The 19,116-nt window shown below is 45.4% G+C and overlaps 1 protein-coding gene across 1 annotated transcript in view; it reads right to left on the bottom strand.

Annotated features, from left to right (window-relative positions):
* Nucleotides 1-16,898, bottom strand: part of PCBD2 (pterin-4 alpha-carbinolamine dehydratase 2) — a 56,090-nt gene extending 39,192 nt beyond the window's left edge. Inside the window, exons 1-2 of the mRNA XM_077911731.1 lie at nucleotides 16,745-16,898; nucleotides 13,167-13,298 (exon numbers count right to left, since the gene is read on the bottom strand). Of these exons, the coding sequence (XP_077767857.1) occupies nucleotides 13,167-13,298; nucleotides 16,745-16,819 (207 nt within the window). The 5' untranslated portion in view covers nucleotides 16,820-16,898. The remainder of the gene's footprint in view (nucleotides 1-13,166; nucleotides 13,299-16,744) is intronic.
* Between the last annotated feature and the right edge of the window lie 2,218 nt (nucleotides 16,899-19,116).

Genomic DNA, 19,116 nt, shown 5'->3' with positions numbered 1-19,116 from the left:
GTTTGTTTCTGGGCTTTCTATCCTGTTCCATTGATCTATGTGTCTATTTTTGTGCCAATGCATACTGTTTTGATTATGAGAACTTTGTAATATAACTTGAAATCTAGAATTGTGATACCTCTAGCCTTTTATTTTTCCAGATTGTTTTGACTACTCAGGGCCTGTTGTGGTTCCATACAATTTTAGAACTATTTGTTCTAGTTCTCTTTAAAACGATGTTGTTGTTGTTGCTGAAGTAATCTCTACACCCAATGTATGGCTTGAACTCACAATCCTAAGGTCAAGAGTTACATGTTCTAAAAAAAAGAGTTACATGTTCTATCAACTGAGCCAGCCACGCATCCTAATACTGCTGGTCTTTTGATAGACCCCTTCTTGGCTAAGTTTATTCCTAGGGTATTTTATTATTTTGGGTGTAAATGCACACTGGATTGCTTCCTTAATCTCTTTTTATTGCTTCATTATTAATTTTCTTTACACTGATTCTGTATCCTGTGACCGTACTGAATTCATTTGTCCATTCTAGTAGTTTTTTGGTGGAATCTTCAGGATTTTCTATGTATAATATATGCCACAACTTCTGTACCTATTCATTCATCAGTGGACACTTAAGTAGCTTCCATGTCTTAGTTATGTAAATAATGGTGCCATGAACATAGGAGTGCAGATGCCTTCTTGAGTTACTGTTTTCATTTCCTTTGGATATATTCCCAGAATATATAAGTTAATGGAACATATGGTAGCTCTATTTTTAATTTTTTGAGGATCTTCCATATATTTTTAAAGATTTTATTCATTTATCTCTGCTACCCTCTCTGCTGAGCAGGGAGGCTGATGCAGGGCTCAATCCCAGAACCCTGGGATCATGACCTAAGTGAAGGCAGATGCTTAACCAACTGAGCCACCCAGGCACCCCTCCATATTGTTTTCTAGTGTCTATGCCAACCTTTAAGGACCAACTCAAAACTCTCCTTCTCAAGGCAGCCACACTCTAGAGTACACCTCCTTCAGTTTATTACTACCTCACATTTTAGTGTCTGACAACATGGAAATTTTAAAAATCAACTATCCTGTACAATTCGGATGTGCCACCTCCCCAACAAAACTGGAAGGTCCTGGTGCACCTAGGTGGCTTAGTCAGTAGAGCATGGGACTCTTGATCTCGGAGTTTTGAGTTCAACCCCCATATTGTGTAGAAATTACTTAAAAATAAAATCTGAAAAAAAATAAAAAATAAAAAAATAAAATCTGGAGCACTTGGATGGTGCACTCAGTGGAGTGTTCAACTTTTGGTTTCAGCTCAGGGTTATGAGACTCAGCCCTGCATTGGGCTCTGCACCAAGAACAGAGACTGCTTAAGACTCTCTCTCTCCCTTTCTCTCTGCCTCTTCCCTCTGTGCTCTCTCACTCTCTAAATTAAATCTTTAAAAAATAAAATAGGAGCACCTGGGTGGCTCAGTCAGTTAAGATCTGCCTTCAGCTCAGGTCATGATCGATGATCAAGACCCACACTGGACTCCCTGCTCAGCAGGGAATCTGCTTCTCCCTCTGCCCCTTACCCCATTCATGCTCTCTCACGTTCTTTCTCTCTCTCTCTTTCTCTCTCTCTCTCTCAAATAGATAAATAAGATCTTTAAAAAAATTTTTTAATCTAAGAACAAAAATAAAATATATATATTTTTTAATCGGAAGGTCTGGGCAGAAATGGAATCTTGTACTTTTTTTACACTACCCTTCCACACTCAGAGTGCAGCTAGTCCCTCAGTGGTTGCCAGCTCAAAGACCTCACTACATTCACTGATTCCACCAGAGGCAGGCTCTGTGGCTCTCAGCAGGAAGACCATGTGGCTCCCTGCCCAGCCATGACTGGGTCTGTTCCAGATGCCTGGTATGTGTCCACGGCCAGAGTTGCAATGGTGAGGACAGGGCATTTGAAATCAGTTTGATGAACAATACGGTAGAAGGCCACAATCCTATCTTGCTGGCTGAGAGCACAGGAGCAAACAGATTCATTAGTGGCCTTTGCTGTTTTGATAGGATTGATTTTAAGGATACAATTAAATGACCTCTGATTGCTCAACAGTGATACCTGGGTTACTCTTAAACAAGTGGAGCTTTGTTTGTTTTAGCTGGTGAATAGTGCCTTTCTCAGGGAAGTGTTGTCAAACCCATTTAAGGTGGAAAGTAATCCAACAGATAGCCCTTGGAAAAAAGATTATCCTCTGGAAAAAATAAATGTAAAAACAAAACAACTTTCTGCATCATAGTAGGATCTAAAAATCTTGCTGTAGGAATCAGAGATGGGAGTCTGATACCCACTGTGACATGACCCAGTGTGACCACAAGCAATCCCAAGGTTTCGGTCTAGTTTGGTGTCCTGTAAAAGTCCATGAATTAGTCAAAATGGCCCATTCCAGCCTGGATCAGAAGGGTATCAGGAAAAAAAAAAAAAGAAGGGTATCAGGATGGTAAATTATCTGCAAAATGGGGAAGATGACGTGCTATTCTGTTTTGTTGACAAGAATGTAGGGGAAAGAGCAGAACACAAAGAGCTCCAAGATATGGAAAAGCCCCTCACCCATGTATCCACAGTGGTGGGCTGGATCCCTCCCAGGCGCAGAGGGCACCTGGTCATGCCCAGCCCCAGAAATGGTAGCACACCACTGTAGGGAGAGATATCAGCTGTTGAGGTCACATCCCAAGATCCATATTTTGAAAGAGCTGAATTTAAGTTTCTATGCCCTAATGCACCCAAACTGTACTGACAAAACTCTTGCTTTGCAAACCCGAACACTGTTTTTAATGGCTGTACTGAAGCAAAGGGCTGGTACACTCAAGAAATACAGACCAGAAAAGAATAAGACTAAAATACATTGAAGTTATTATTTGAGGTCTCTTTTAAATTATTTTCTGTAATTACTGAGCTGGCAGTCCATTGTTATTAATTCCTATTCAACCTATTTAAGCAGTCCCAGCAATGCAGGCAGAAAACAAATGCCTCTGTAATTTCCTAACTTTTGAGTGTTATTTTCTTGTCAGTTAAATTTAAAGCAACCCAGTTCTGATCACATTATACCAAGTTAATCTCATCTAAAGTGCTCTGCAACCCCTAACAGCTACACTAAAGTTTTGTACTAATGAAAGCAATTTACATAAATGAAATTTATGTCAATGCATTTCATGAAAAATTTTTTATTTTATAATAACTGCAGTACTTATATGATAACATCTGTTGATATTCACAGTCTAAAGCTGGCAAAGATTTAAACCCACAACATTTTCCATGCATCATGTACATTATCTGTGAAAAGCAATAAAAAAAAGCAATGAATGCATTAATCATACCAATATCATCTGCAAAGCATAAATCTGAAATGCCTTTCACGTCAGCTCAAACTGCTTTTTATTTTTTACACACCTGATTTGACGCCATCTGTAAAAGGGCAAGACAAAGACTGCTGAGGAAATTATATTTCTTGGCTGTTTGACTTTCACAAAATACTCAGGCTAAGTTCTGTAAACAGAAGATTTACTACATGACTAAGAAAAAGCGATGCAGTTAAAAGTCCATTTTTATGAAAGGCCCGTGTGATGGCCACAGCATTTTCACACTACACCGTGGTGCCATATTTGCATTTTTGACACCTGTTTTACATTTCCCCTTGTTCATCCATTACATGAGTTTTCACAAATACACATCAGCTCTAAACCTATTTTATGAGATACACAGCAGAAGCAAGACGCCAAATGATACCATTCTAGGCTCTAGTTTCCCTACCCTGTAGGTCACCAACACTGCTGTCCCAGCCACCGCCTGACAACACGAGCAGCATCCTGCCCAGGGCTCCCTGGAGCCCAGGGGAAACTCCAAAGTGAACATCACCACAAATACACCGCACAGATAGTTTAATTAGCCCCTCAAATGTTAGGTCAAGTTTGCTCAAATGTATCTCTCTACTCTCCATTCCAGTGACAGTGGAGGAAGCTTTCTTGGGTTTCAAGTTGGCAGAGGCTACAGAACCCATCAATGGGCACAAGTGGAGCAGAAGCCACCGTGCGTGGTGAGCATACAGGTTTTCACTTGATCTGGCTCCCAGACAGAGACATGAGCCTATATTAACAGCAGAGGACACTTTCTAAGCTACATAATGAATCAGCCTTGGGAACATCCTCCTGGGAGTGTTCCCCTACCTTCAACAGGCAGAATGAGTTTCCACTTTCAGGAGTGCTCAGATGTGACATATCTATTATTGCACTGCTGACTCATAACTTTGACGTGCACCAAGTTTTGGCTTACAACAATGAACAATGAAACCTGAATTAATTCTTTCACAAAGAGAACTGTTGAGAGCCATGTCCCACTGAGGACTGTTAAGATTTTCATTAACAGTTGTCTTCTGGTATCATCAAGGTTTTGACTTCACTAAGTGTTTCAAAATGTTAACCATAAGCCTATTATCAGATTCCTCAATAAAACATTTTTATAAAGTAAGTCAGCAACAGTAACTTTCAACGGCTCTACAACAGGAGCTCCAGGGCACAGGAAGGGAAACATTTTACAAACCTCAACTCACATATGGTGCTACTGCTGCTGGACACACAAAACGGGGTTCCCTGGCACCACCACCCTCATGGCCCCGGCCACTCAGAAGGCCCCTCCCCGCTCCCCACCCTCTCGATGGCAACAGTTATACCAACCACAATATGATAAATAAAAAGTCCAACAAATGAAGCTTGGACCTTGCCTGCAAGCTCTATCCATGACACGCTGTGAAGCTGAAAAGGGCCATTTTTGTAGGGTCAAAATGGGCTGTTAACGAGTTCATGTGATTCACTCTAACAAAATCGAATGCCTTGAGGGCTGGTCCACTGGAGGAAGCACATACAAGGAACGGGAGCTCCTCCAGGAATTCAGGGAATCCCAAGTCTTTCTCAGAAAGTTCAGTCCCTTTCTCCTGAGTCAAAAGTGTTCTCTATTACCAACTGGAAACTCCTTGTATCCTTCTCCTGGAATTCTTCATTCACCCAAAGGATACCAAACCAGGCGAGGTATCCCAGCGCCACTGCTTACCTATTCCCGATACTAATTTCTTGCCATGCTCAACAAGGGTGGCTCTAGCATCCCCAAATAACATAATGGGGGAGCCCTCCCAGGGGGCTATGCTGCCCCGAGGTCAGTTCAGGATCCTGCCCTGGAGGGCTCCACCTGCTGGCATCCGGAAGAGCTGTTTACTGGGTTCCAAAGCCTCACCTGCTGCACCCACTTCCAAAGCTTCAAACTACATCTGATTTTGCAGGCTCCCCACTTGGCCCCACACATGACAATACCTAACAAAACGGACCTTATGAGACACACCCACATTTCTAACTGAATTTTTTTTTTATGCAGTCGCCCTACAGTTGCCAAACACCTAAGAATCAGTTTATCTGTCACTGAGGGACCACTCTCTCCCCAAGTCTACATAAACAGAAGGCAAAACTCCCTTACAAACGTGCAGAGCCCACCATGTGAGTCCCAGCACTCAGAGCGTGGAGACCTGCAGCTCCAAGTCCCGGCAGCGCTGTGCCCAGACACTTCATGGATGCTCACTATGCCGGTCACACTGCCCAGCAGCTCTCAGCTCAGTACTGGTCCCTCCCAGAGAGACACCACAGCTCCGGTGATAAAAACCTATAGCCTGGCCACCCACCAACACTGTAAGGATCCCCTGGGAATCCTGCTTTTACGGTCTCTAAATATTTGCACCCATCTGAGCTATCAAATGAATGTGGACTTTTTGGAACTAACCATACGCTGGAGTAAAACCACTAAGAAAAAAAAGTTCCAATGTATTTTGCTGGCTACTTATTATTAGAGAAAAACCTAGAATAAACCCAAAGTTTTGAGGAGCTTTTACCCAGGGTCACTAAAAATTTTTCTAAAAGGTACGGTTCAGGGCAGCCCAGGTGGCTCAGTGGTTTAGTGCCACCTTCAGCCCAGGACGTGATCCTGGAGACCCGGGATCAAGTCCCATGTCGGGCTCTCTGCATGGAGCCTGCTTCTCCCCCTGCCTGTGTCTCTGCCTCTCTGCCCCCCCACCACCCACCGTGTGTATGTGAATGTGTCTCTAATAAATAAATAAATAAAATCTTTAAAAAATAAAAAATAAAAGGTATGGTTCATTTTTTATAGCAATAAGAGGAATGAATTCTACAGCGAATTGTGACACCACTTCACGCACTGTTAGCAAACCATTTAAAGACTGTAATGCCCAACAAGTGTAACCTTCCTCCTGAAGATTTATTGTAGGTAAAAACACTATGTAGAAAACTGAAAAATGTTCATAACCTATAAAGAGGATAAAGAAGAATGTAATTTTTACCTGTATGTTCAGCTGAGACTATTTAAAGCATATGGTAACATCCAGGGTGGGCTGAACTCTGCCAAGGGAGAGAGGGGATCTGTTCTGACAGTGGCTCCCTCCAGTTTACAGAGTCAAGGCCAGGACAGGTGCTGCCACTGCCAGGAGCACAGGGGCCTCCCAGACTCTTGTTAAGGGCAGGGCTGCAGCCAGGGTAACATCGCCTCAGGGAGGTGTGCCTAGGCACACGGAAGTGCCGGCTCACGACAGAAAATTCAAGGCCAATGTCCTCATATATCCGTTCTGTACACACAGATAGTATCTAGAAGATAAACTTCTAGATTAGGACAAAAGGTATGTGCATTTTAAAAGCTGATACACACTCCTCAACTGCCCTCTAAAAAGGTGATACCCCACTGACACCCCCATCTCCTCCCACATCACAGCTGCAACCCCCCTCCCACCAGCTAGATTCCAAGCCCCAATGTTTTAATTCCTGTCCTGCACATGCCCTTACTTCCCTTGCCCCTCAGTTCCTCCAGTGGACTCGCTTAGCAAAAAAGTACAGCCTTGGGGCACCTGAGTGGCTCAGTTGGTTAAGCATCTGCCTTCAGTTCGGGTCATGATCCCAGAGTCCTGGGATAGAGCCTCGGATTGGGCTCCCTGCTCAGCAGGGGGTCTGCTTCTCCTTCTGCTGTTCCCTCTGCTTGTGCTCTCACTGTTGCTTTCAAATAAATGGATAAAAGCTAAAAAAAAAAAAAAAAAAAAAAAAAGTACAGCTTTTATTAAACCCAACTCTTCAACTACTTGAATCCCAGTGCCCAAACAGCTGAACTTATGACCATAAATCTCCAGTGACACTGAAAACTGCCTAGACAGTAACCACAAACCCCTAATTAGTGGACTGTCCTAGCCTCCAAGATGCCTATTCTACTCTTTTTCCAATTTTCCCAGATGAACATTCCTCCCTCCCATTCTGGCTCATTCTCAATTAATAACCTCCCTTAAAAAATAGAAACCATCAAAGAGAATTATCTCTACTTCCCAGGACAAATGTAGCAACCAACCTTCATCTACATTTATATTTTCTGCCTTCTTTCCAATGACAGTGGATACACCGGGTGCCGTGTGCTGCTACTTGTTCATTCCATCCTGTGCTCTCTTGCCAACCACGTGCTCACAATTATCCCTTCTGACGATTCCCAAACCAGTATCTCCATTCTGACCTCCTACCTCACACATCCAAGAGCTGACCTGCTACCACCACCTGAGTGACTAGTAAGTATCTCACACCTGCCACATCCAAAACAGGATTCTCAACTCTCTACCCTGCCCCCATCTTCCTCAACTCAGTAAATGACACCAACAGTACAGCCTATACCTCAAGCCAAAACCTTGGGATCATCCTTGACTCTGCTCTTCCCTCATATCCAATCTAACGGCAAGTCAGGATCGTTCTGTCTTCAAAATATATGAGGAACCCTACATTTCTCTCCATTCCACTGCTACCTCCATAATCCCCCATCACCTCTTACCTAGCCTGCCAGATGGCATCCTAGATAGTCTGCCTATTTCCCCTCTGACCCTCCTATTGATCAGCCTGGCTGACCAGCGAGGGCAATCTTTTTAGAACATAACTAAATCATGGCACTTCTATGCTTGAAATCCCAACAGCTTTCTTACACAGAATAAAATCTAAACTTTTCACCATACAGGCAAGGTTCCAGGGCTCTGGCCTCTCCCTCTCCTCAGCCCCATCTCCTACCAGTCTCTCCTTTCTGTTCACTCCAGAACACAGGCCTTTTGGCTCTTCCTCAGTCATGCCAAGATCATTCCTGCTTCAGGAAATTTATACCTGCTTTTCTCTCCTTCAAGAATGTTCTTCCTTTGGGTCTTCATGTGCTGAGCTCCTTCACATGATTGAGGCCTCGGATGTCCCCTCCCTGAACAGGGCCTGCCAGACCACCCCATCTTAAGCAGTGTGCACACCCCTCCATCAGCCTCCATTCCAGTATCCTACTTTGGTCTTCTCTGTGGCACTTATCTCTACCTAAAATTATATCATCTACTCATTTGCTTATTTGCATATTGTCTATCTTCTCCATTAGAACAGGAGCTACCTGGGGATCCCTGGGTGGCTCAGCAGTTTGGCACCTGCCTTTGGTCCAGGGTGCGATCCTGGAGTCCCGGGATCAAGTCCCGTGTTGGGTTCCCGGCATGGAGCCTGCTTTTCCCTCTGCCTCTGCCCCCTCTCTCTCTCTCTCTCTCTATGTCTATCATGAATAAATAAATAAAATCTTTAAAAAAAAAAAAAAAAAAGCAGGCGCTACCTGAGCTTAGAATTGTGCCTGCCAGAGAGAAGATCTTAATAAATATGTGTTGAGTTCATAAATACTACATGTACAAAAAAAAAAAAAAAAAAAAAAGCTGATTTTTAAGACTGCAACTGCATGAACAACTGATACATTGTGAATAAACTCTACCGCTGGAGAAAGACTAGAAAAGAAATGAACACTAGATGAAAGAAGTTGCAATAGTAATTGTCCTTAATTTATAACATCCTATTTCAGCATTTCCTCTGTTTTATAATAAAAAACAGTATCTTTTCTGCCCTAAACAAGAGGTTAGTGAGACTCTATCAGTGCGAGAGAATCATGACTCTAAACATAGGTTGTGAAGATCAGGAACAAGACAGGGATGTCCACTCTCACCACTGCTATTCAACATAGTACTGGAAGTCCTAGCCTCAGCAATCAGACAACAAAAAGACATTAAAGGCATTCAAATTGGCAAAGAAGAAGTCAAACTCTCCCTCTTCGCCGATGACATGATACTCTACATAGAAAACCCAAAAGTCTCCACCCCAAGATTGCTAGAACTCATACAGCAATTCGGTAGCGTGGCAGGATACAAAATCAATGCCCAGAAGTCAGTGGCATTTCTATACACTAACAATGAGACTGAAGAAAGAGAAATTAAGGAGTCAATCCCATTTACAATTGCACCCAAAAGCATAAGATACCTAGGAATAAACCTCACCAAAGATGTAAAGGATCTATACCTTAAAAACTATAGAACACTTCTGAAAGAAATTGAGGAAGACACAAAGAGATGGAAAAATATTCCATGCTCATGGATTGGCAGAATTAATATTGTGAAAATGTCAATGTTACCCAGGGCAATATACACGTTTAATGCAATCCCTATCAAAATACCATGGACTTTCTTCAGAGAGTTAGAACAAATTATTTTAAGATTTGTTTGGAATCAGAAAAGACCCCGAATAGCCAGGGGAATTTTAAAAAAGAAAACCCTATCTGGGGGCATCACAATGCCAGATTTCAGGTTGTACTACAAAGCGGTGGTCATCAAGACAGTGTGGTACTGGCACAAAAACAGACACATAGATCAGTGGAACAGAATAGAGAATCCAGAAGTGGACCCTGAACTTTATGGGCAACTAATATTCGATAAAGGAGGAAAGACTATCCATTGGAAGAAAGACAGTCTCTTCAATAAATGGTGCTGGGAAAATTGGACATCCACATGCAGAAGAATGAAACTAGACCACTCTCTTTCACCATACACAAAGATAAACTCAAAATGGATGAAAGATCTAAATGTGAGACAAGATTCCATCAAAATCCTAGAGAAGAACACAGGCAACACCCTTTTTGAACTCGGCCATAGTAACTTCTTGCAAGATACATCCACGAAGACAAAAGAAACAAAAGCAAAAATGAACTATTGGGACTTCATCAAGATAAGAAGCTTTTGCACAGCAAAGGATACAGTCAACAAAACTCAAAGACAACCTACAGAATGGGAGAAGATATTTGCAAATGACATATCAGATAAAGGGCTAGTTTCCAAGATCTATAAAGAACTTATTAAACTCAACACCAAAGAAACAAACAATCCAATCATGAAATGGGCAAAAGACATGAACAGAAATCTCACAGAGGAAGACATAGACATGGCCAACATGCATATGAGAAAATGCTCTGCATCACTTGCCATCAGGGAAATACAAATCAAAACTACAATGAGATACCACCTCACACCAGTGAGAATGGGGAAAATTAACAAGGCAGGAAACAACAAATGTTGGAGAGGATGCGGAGAAAAGGGAACCCTCTTACACTGTTGGTGGGAATGTGAACTGGTGCAGCCACTCTGGAAAACTGTGTGGAGGTTCCTCAAACAGTTAAAAATATACCTGCCCTACGACCCAGCAATTGCACCGTTGGGGATTTACCCCAAAGATACAAATGCAATGAAACGCCGGGACACCTGCACCCCGATGTTTCTAGCAGCAATGGCCACTATAGCCAAACTGTGGAAGGAGCCTCGGTGTCCAACGAAAGATGAATGGATAAAGAAGATGTGGTTTATGTATACAATGGAATATTACTCAGCTATTAGAAATGACAAATACCCACCATTTGCTTCAACGTGGATGGAACTGGAGGGTATTATGCTGAGTGAAGTAAGTCAGTCGGAGAAGGACAAACATTATATGTTCTCATTCATTTGGGGAATATAAATAATAGTGAAAGGGAAAATAAGGGAAGGGAGAAGAAATGTGTGGGAAATATCAGAAACGGAGACAGAACGTAAAGACTGCTAACTCTGGGAAACGAACTAGGGGTGGTAGAAGGGGAGGAGGGCGGGGGGTGGGAGTGAATGGGTGACGGGCACTGGGGGTTATTCTGTATGTTAGTAAATTGAACACCAATAAAAAAAAAAAAAAAGAAAAAAAGAAAGTAAAAAAAATAAATAAATAAATAAACATAGGTTGTGAAACAGAGAAGGGCAACTCCTGACAGCCCGGGGCCAACCTGGCACTCCCATGGAAGTCTGGGATTAAACTTGAACATCAATACCAGATAAGGCCACTCCATGACCAGGATGGATTCAAAGAAAAACACGATCACACTGCAAGGTTACATGAACACAGAGAAAACATGAACATCGTCCACAATACAAAGTACCGAACACTCCCTCTCCCAGCTAGTGAGTACTGCTTCTTTGCCCATTTCAGCTTTAACCCACTGCAGTCTACTCTCCTTACTGGGAAGAGGTATTAAAATACAGAATCAGAGAACTGCCCATTTTCTGACAGCATCCAATCCAGACCAAACTATCCTTCCAGCACCATCTTCCTGAGAGGCCCCACAGCTCCCTGTGGTGTGCATTACCCCTCACAGAAACAATTACCACCGTGCTCAACTAAGCCCAGATGGGTCCCTGGCGGTCCTGGCTGGTGGGCATCGACAGGTGTCATGACATCAGATGCAATTATAGGCCACTGTACATGCAGAAGTCGTAAGAGACCTGGCTGGAAGACTGACCCCAAGATACAATCTCAGTGCTGGTTCTCTGAATACATTCCCTGACATTGGCTGATTTTGTTATCTGCCTCCTTCTCCTAAAAGCTGAGTGAAACAAATTTTTTTTAAAAAGTCAAATTAATAAAATGTCCTGATGAATTAATCAAGGATGCCCTACACAGCTTCCTTACCCTCCCATTTCTGAAAGCCACCCCAAGCACAGGGTTAGGGTGGGCTGGACAACTGACTCTTGGGCAGAGCCTGAGGCAACACCACTCAAGTACTTTAAGCCACATGTTCAAGCCTAATAAATTAGCCCAGGCTTAAAGAAGTCAGGCTGTACGCATGTAAGAATTTTAATAAGCCTGGAAAATGCTACCTAGAGCTTATACACGAGCTTACTGTACCAATGGGATTCCCTGCCACCAGCCACGGAGTGCTAAGCCCCTGACAAGAGCTGTCGAGCACATGGGGCAGCAGGGACATGGAATCGGCTTGGTCCAGGTCTCCTCAGGAGTTGGGAGACTCAAAGCAGAAGGCTGGCAGCCAGATGGATGGAGAGCAGAATAGGGCATGCAGCTCAGTGGAGCCAACGGCATTTACTAGGAAAACATGTTGAAGGTTTCTTTGGTGGAAACCTGGTCCTCACACACCCTTCCAGAAACCAGCAAACACCGTAATCAATGTCTGCATTTATCAAATGCCTGTTTATACCCAGAACTGTGTTAGGTACAATAGAGAGTTATTGAAGCAAACATGGTCTCTGCCTTCTAGATGCTGACACCTAATATAAATAAAAACAATAAATCTGTCCAGAGGATTACCAAACTAACTGAACAAACATGAAATAGTCAAAAGCACCAACTTTATATAAATGCAGTAGAGTAAGTGCTGAAGGGCAAGTTATGGGAGATGACTCTCTAAGCAGGGTGGGGCCCTAATGGAACAGTTACCTTGTGAAGGCTGAGTCCCCAAGGGGAGAGGTCAGCCCTTTAAAAAAGCTGCAAGGGCTGGCTCCCGGCTGTGGGAAACGAGCCAATCAGAGGACAGGGTGAAGCTTGAGGGTGGATTTAGAGACTGAAATACATGTACAGGGAGAAAGAAAACTTGACCAGGGTCCAAGAAAAGTCGGGGAAATTAGTCCAGCAGGTGTATTTTTCTCAACTGCTTTTACTCAGGCCCTCTTCTGATAAACATAAAAAACTCATACTCCCTTTTAATGTTACTTAAAATTTGAAAGGAAACTAAATATCCTAACGAACACCAAACCAGTGGTTTCACAATCTGATTTTCCAAATGACAAAAACCACTCCCTTCCCCTACAGCTGAGAATCATCCTGTTGGATAGTAGCACCTGTCAACGAGGACAGAGCAACTGTCACTGAATTCTTAACAATCCACATGGGATCAGACAACCAGTAGTGTTAAAAAGACCTGCAGCCTACAGTGACACAAACAGATCATGGCACTAGCAAGAATATGTAATAATTACCTGATTAAAATTTTTAAAGGAAAACTCTTTGTAGATGGCATCTCTCTCATTTAATTCTGACCATCCTGCTGCTTTCAGGTCACGGATAACTTGGTTCCTCTCTTCTGTTGTCAAACCACGAGCATCTGCTGCCTATGAAAAGAACACATTTCATATCTGATATGTAGAAGTTTGTTTAAACTCAAACACATAATCCTTTACCTTACAGACAAATGCAAAAAATATCTTAAGGGCAACAATTTGTCACTATTTTTGGTTCCTTGGTTCTCAAAAAATATACAAAAACAAGGCTAACTCTGTACAAAATAAGCTGCCTCCATGGAATGTTGTCTCATGCACCTTACTGTTGCCTCAAACTTCACATTTCTGTGCCTCTGGTTTATTACAAGTACAACCATTAACCATGACCACTGGTCATCTTACCAATGGCCAGCATTCCGGGATGTGGGAAACTTGGTAAGCACACCCATGCAAGGAAACCCTGCAAGTCCACTGTTATGAGAATTAGAATTCAGGGCTCTATATTCATGGTCCACTGCTCTTTGTGGAGGCTCCCACACATCTTGGTAGACTTCACTGCTTATTCATATGGGTCTCAACTCTCTGGGCATACTATCCCCTTTCAGGTCTGATGAAAACTAAGCTCCAGAGAGGGGGGAGAAAAACAAATGTCCACTTAACTCAGGATTTGGGATAATAACTTCTAGGAGTCCACAGATCCTCTGGACCACAAGCAAAAAGCCCTTGCCTTAGTAAAGTGAGGTTTTTTCCAGGACACCAGGAAGACAAATCCCTCCAGTCTGGCCAGAGCACTGTCCACCCTGTTCCTGCACTCACCCTGGTGATGAAATTCACAAACCCAGAGTTCTGTTGGTTAACAGGCCCACATTTCCAAGCTATTTGTTTTTTAGGAAAGAAATCTAAACATCACGGCTAGAGAAAGAAGAGAAGGATACTGTAGGAGAAGTCAAAAGAGCTTAGCTCTCCAGCATAAATGCCAAACAATACTTCCAACCATATCTATTTTCGGAGCTATTGAAGGCTCAGGTGAGAGAGGGACTGTCACCCAGAAACACAAAACGTATTATAAGGCGTCCTCACGAAATGCCAACTGGAGGCTGAGCTGGATCCTCCACTGTGAAAGTACAACTCGTTCCCATTTTAGAAATCCTGAAACCTTTTATCACTGACATTAATGTAATTAAGAGGGCAGAATCAGTGAAATTAAGACAACTTATTTTGGGCACCTGGGTGGCTCAGTGGTTGAGCCTGCCTTTGGCTCAGGGTGTGATCCCGGGGCCCCGGGATCGAGTCCCACAGCGGGCTCCCCATAGGGAGACTGCTTCTCCCTCTGCCTATATCTCTGCCTCTCTCTCTGTCTCTCATGAATAAATAAATAAAATCTTTAAAAAAAAAAAAAAAGACAATTTATTCTAATAAAAGGAAAAAAAGGATGCTCATGAGCCAATTTTCTTGTTTCTGTTCCTTGCCAGGTAGCCACCCTTCCCACAACATAAGAAAAAAAAAAAGAAAAGAAAAAAAAGTCTCTAATAGAAACATTTGAAGACTTCTTATCAAAACCAATTACTATTGGGGCACCTGGGTGGCTCAGTGGGCTAAGCATCTGCCCTCAGCTTAGGTCATGATCCCAGAGGCCTGGGATCAAACCCCGCATCAGGCTCTCTGCTTCTCCCTTTCCCTCTGCCCCTCACCCCACGCATGGTCTCTCTTTCTCTCTAACAAATTTTTTTAAAAAGCCAAACAATTACTGTTAATATTAAGATCCAAAACACTGGGACACCTGAGTGGCTCAGTGGTTGAGTGTCTGCCTTCAGCCCAGGGCAGGATCCTGGTCCTGGGATCAGGTCCCACATCAGGCTCCCTACGAGGAGCCTGCTTTCTCCCTCTGCCTGTGTCTCTGCCTCTCTCTCTCTCTGTGTCTCTCATGAATAAATAAATAAAATCTTAAAAAAAAAAAATCCAAAACACCTATTCATTAGTTTTATAGTGACCCACTATAGGAAATAATCTAAAATTCTTATTAGTCACTTAAATATGTTAATTCAACTCCAAAAATTATGTAAAAGAATTTAAATTATCTGTGTCCACGCTGAGTAGCTGCCAAGAAAACCATTAACCATGCTGTGGGTAATGCAGCAGTCACCTGAAGTGAGCAAAACATGCCCACTGAGCTGATCTCCACATTCTCCACCCTGCACATCCCCAATGAGGGCAATGGTATGTGCTCTGTGCTCGGTACTTGCCACAGGTGTCTGCCCAAGAACAGGGACTGAGTCCAGGACTGTGAAATGGAGCCACTTCACCTACCTAGCACAAATGGTCCCCTTGCAGATACACCTTCTGCAGAACCCTTTATGATGGGCTTAATTTTTTTTCTGCAGGAGATGGGGACAGGGATAGGGAAGAGCATAGGGTCTGGAGAGAATGAACTTGATTCAAGGCCTAGCTTTGTCACTTTCAGGTGCGGTGACACTGAACAAATCACTTAGCTTCTCTCAATACCAGTATCCTCATGTCTCTGTCTATGTCTATGGTGGGGGTATCACAACAACTACCTGTCAAACTTTTTTGAAAGGGTTAAAGAGATCTTGAATGTAGACACCTAGCATAGAGCCACCATGGCTTGGTGCAGCCACTCAAATCATGTCGTTTATTCATTCCTCTGAACCCCGTAATTTTACTGGATTATCATCACCTTGGGTAGAGGTATGCTTTGGGACACGTTTAGGTGTCAGTAAGCACTCAACTCGTGCTCTCACCTTACTGGCCACGAAACAGAGTCCATCATCATCATTAAAATCTTTTTTTTTTTTTTTTTTAGATTTTATTTATTTATTCATGAGAGAGCCAGAGAGAGGCAGAGGGAGAAGCAGGCTCCCTGGGGGAACCTGACGCGGGACTCTATCCCAGGACCCCGGGATCACGACCTGGGCCAGAGGCAGACGCTGAGCCGCCCAGGTGCCCCCGTCGTCAAGCTACCTTAAATGAATCCCCGTTAAACACTTTCCAACTGCCCAGGGGGCTCTAGCAAGCGACGGAGGATGAAATGGGAAGTTTAATGCAACATTTCCCCACTAGGTGGTGCTGCGTGTCCAAACTTTCCCTCAGGTTCATTTATCTCAATACATTAATTTCCACGGCCGGTAAAGTGACGGGACGCTCTGCGGAAGAGGAGAGAACAGATCTGTCCCCTGTAAAATAGGTAAGTGTCCCTAATAATTCGTCCTAAAGCAGCACATCCACAGCAGCGCGCTGACCCCGCGCCGAGCGGCGTGGAGCCGGGCCCCGCTCTCAGCCGGCGCACCAGCGAGCGCAGCGCCCGGGCTCGCTAAAGACAGCTTTACCGCTACTATTCGTGCTCGTCTGTCTTTCTTTTTTGTAAGCCAAAATCGTCCCCGGTTTTGTTCTGGCGGGCAGCTCCGTAGACCGCGACGGGACACGCCAGCCCGGAGGTCCGGCAGGGGCCCCGCGCCCGCGCCCGCCCGCCCCCGCGCCCGCGCCCGCCGCGGGGCCCCTCGCTCTCCTCCCGCCGCGCTCTCCTTCCCCCCGGCTCTCACCCCGGCCGACAAGCTCGCGCCCCGGCCCCGCAGGGTCGCCACCACGAGCCGCGACGTCCCCCGCGCCGCCGCCATGGCCGCCGGCCGAGGGCTGCCCGCCGCGCTGCCTGCCTGCCGCCCGCAGGGCCCACCGGGGGGCCGGGAGCCGCGGGGCCGTGCGAACGGCCTCCAGCCGCGCCGTCCTGCGGGCGCCCGCGCGGCCCGCCCCGGAAGGGCCCGGGCGCCTCGGGGCCGCCGACCGCGCGGGCGGCAGGGGGGCGGCAGGCGGGCGGCAGGCGGGCGGCAGGCGGGCGACCCCGCAGGCCCCGCAGGCCCCCTCCAGCCCGGGCGGGGAGCGGGGCGGGGAGCGGGGCGGGGAGCGGGGCGGGGAGCGGGGCGGGGAGCGGGGCCGGGAGCGGGGCCGGGAGCGGGGCCGGGAGCGGGGCCGGCGGGCTGGCGCCGCTGGCTGCGGGGCGCTGGGGCCTGACCCACGTTCGCCGACGGTGGGCGCAAGGACTCCGCGGGCCGGGGCGCGAGGCGGTGGGCGCCGGGCGCGGGTCGGCCCGTGTCCCCGCCCGCGGAGGGCCAGAGCCACCGTGGACCGGCCCGGGGCGAGCTCCGCCTGCCCGCCGGGGAGTCTGGGAGCCTGGCCCTCCGTGCCCCCCGAAGAGAAGCGCCCGGGGCGCGCTCCGCGGAGGAACGTACGCGGGCTATTTACGGTAGTGTGTCTCTTTCTGGAAAAGGGGAGGGGGGGTCTTTTATGTATTCACTAATATTTTATTCTTACTCCTTTTTTTCTTGCCTTTTTTTTGCGATGGGACGCCACATACCATAAAATTCACCCTTTGAAGTGTACAGTTTACGGCCTTTTAGTATATTCACTTGGATCTTTTACTAGTTTAAGCAAATTAATGATACAGCCAAATTTTTAAAAAGATTATTTATTTATTCATGAGAAACACAGAGAGAAGCAGAGACCCAGGCAGAGGGAGAAGCAGGCTCCTGCAGGAAGCCCAATGTCGCATTCAACGCCAGGGCCCTGGGGTCATGCGCTGAGCCACCCAGGGTTCTATAATATAATCCATTTTGCCTAACATTTAGCCATATACTAGAGGATTTTTTCTATGCGTGCCCATTTAAGTTCAACTTAGCAGGTGCTAGCAGTTAATTTTTTTCACATATCGATTGGGGGATAAGCGTTTTTGCCTTCAAATATCCTAAAATTCAGACTTATGGCTCAATCCATATTCTTACCTTTGCCCACTTCACAAAAACTTAATGGAGGAATCTCTGCAGACCCTGATCGGATGTCACTGATCTCAAAGCATTCATCTAAGACATTCTAGTTTCCTTTGGTGCCTCAAGTGGGCAGAGACTGGAGACAGGATTAAAAGTTTCATTTCCAGTACTTAATTGGGTGTATACAGTTATGAAGAATACTCTGCAAACTTGCTTATTGAAGTGAGAACTGCAAAATGAACTGGTGGGTGTGAGGTAACAAGAGATTCCTGATCGGGAGACCTGGGTGGCTCAACAGTTGGGTGCCTGCCTTTGGCTCCGGTCATGATCCCAGGGTCCTGGGATCGAATCCCACATCCGGCTCCCTGCGAGGAGCCTGCTTTCTCCCTCTGCCTGCGTCTCTGCCTCCCTGTGTCTCTCGTGAATAAATAAATCTTTGGAAAAAACAAAACTCCTGATTGTTTTCTTTCCCTATATCCACTGTAGGAAATTGGCATCTCGGCTCTAGTTATGAAAAGCAGCAGCAGTAGCACACTAGTAGGGCCCCGGGGAAGTGAGGTGCACCAGTAGGGGCTGTGAATACTCTGGCTTCACACCAAAGTCTCTAATTAGTAGGATTTAAGTTCCTTAAGTAAAGATTTACTGAGCAACTTCTTTATAGTGGATACTCTTAGGAAAGGCGGTCTCCTGCTCACAGGAGATCTTTTAAGCCCTGTTCACCCATGTAAGAATGGGCCTTGGGCCTAGAACACTTCCTTACCGATAAAGAGCCCATGCAGCCTGTTCGAGGCTTAGCACCTTGTGTGGGAATATCCTTCCCTGATCCAGACTCAGTATATACTCCTTTATTCGTCTTAAGCATGTAAGTCAGATCGTCCTGGGACATGCCCTCCCCTTTCAGTATTAAGAGACTCTGCTGGGTGGGGGTAAACTTGTGCTAAGGCACTAGGGGCCCTCTGGCCTTTGGCTGCTGGGGAGGATCCACTGGCCATGAGGGACCAACGCACACTCCCGGAACTGATCTTGCTTTGTCTCTTCTGTAGGTATACACACACACACACGTAAAGGTTCAAATCCCTCAAATCCCAGCTTCGTCTATTTACTGTGTGTGACCTGGGCAAGTTACTTAACCTCTCTCCATGCCTCCATTTGCT

The sequence above is a fragment of the Canis aureus genome, chromosome 10 (genome assembly GCF_053574225.1).
Source record: "Canis aureus isolate CA01 chromosome 10, VMU_Caureus_v.1.0, whole genome shotgun sequence".
Lineage (NCBI taxonomy): Eukaryota > Metazoa > Chordata > Mammalia > Carnivora > Canidae > Canis > Canis aureus.
This window is presented reverse-complemented; position numbering and strand designations above follow the sequence as displayed.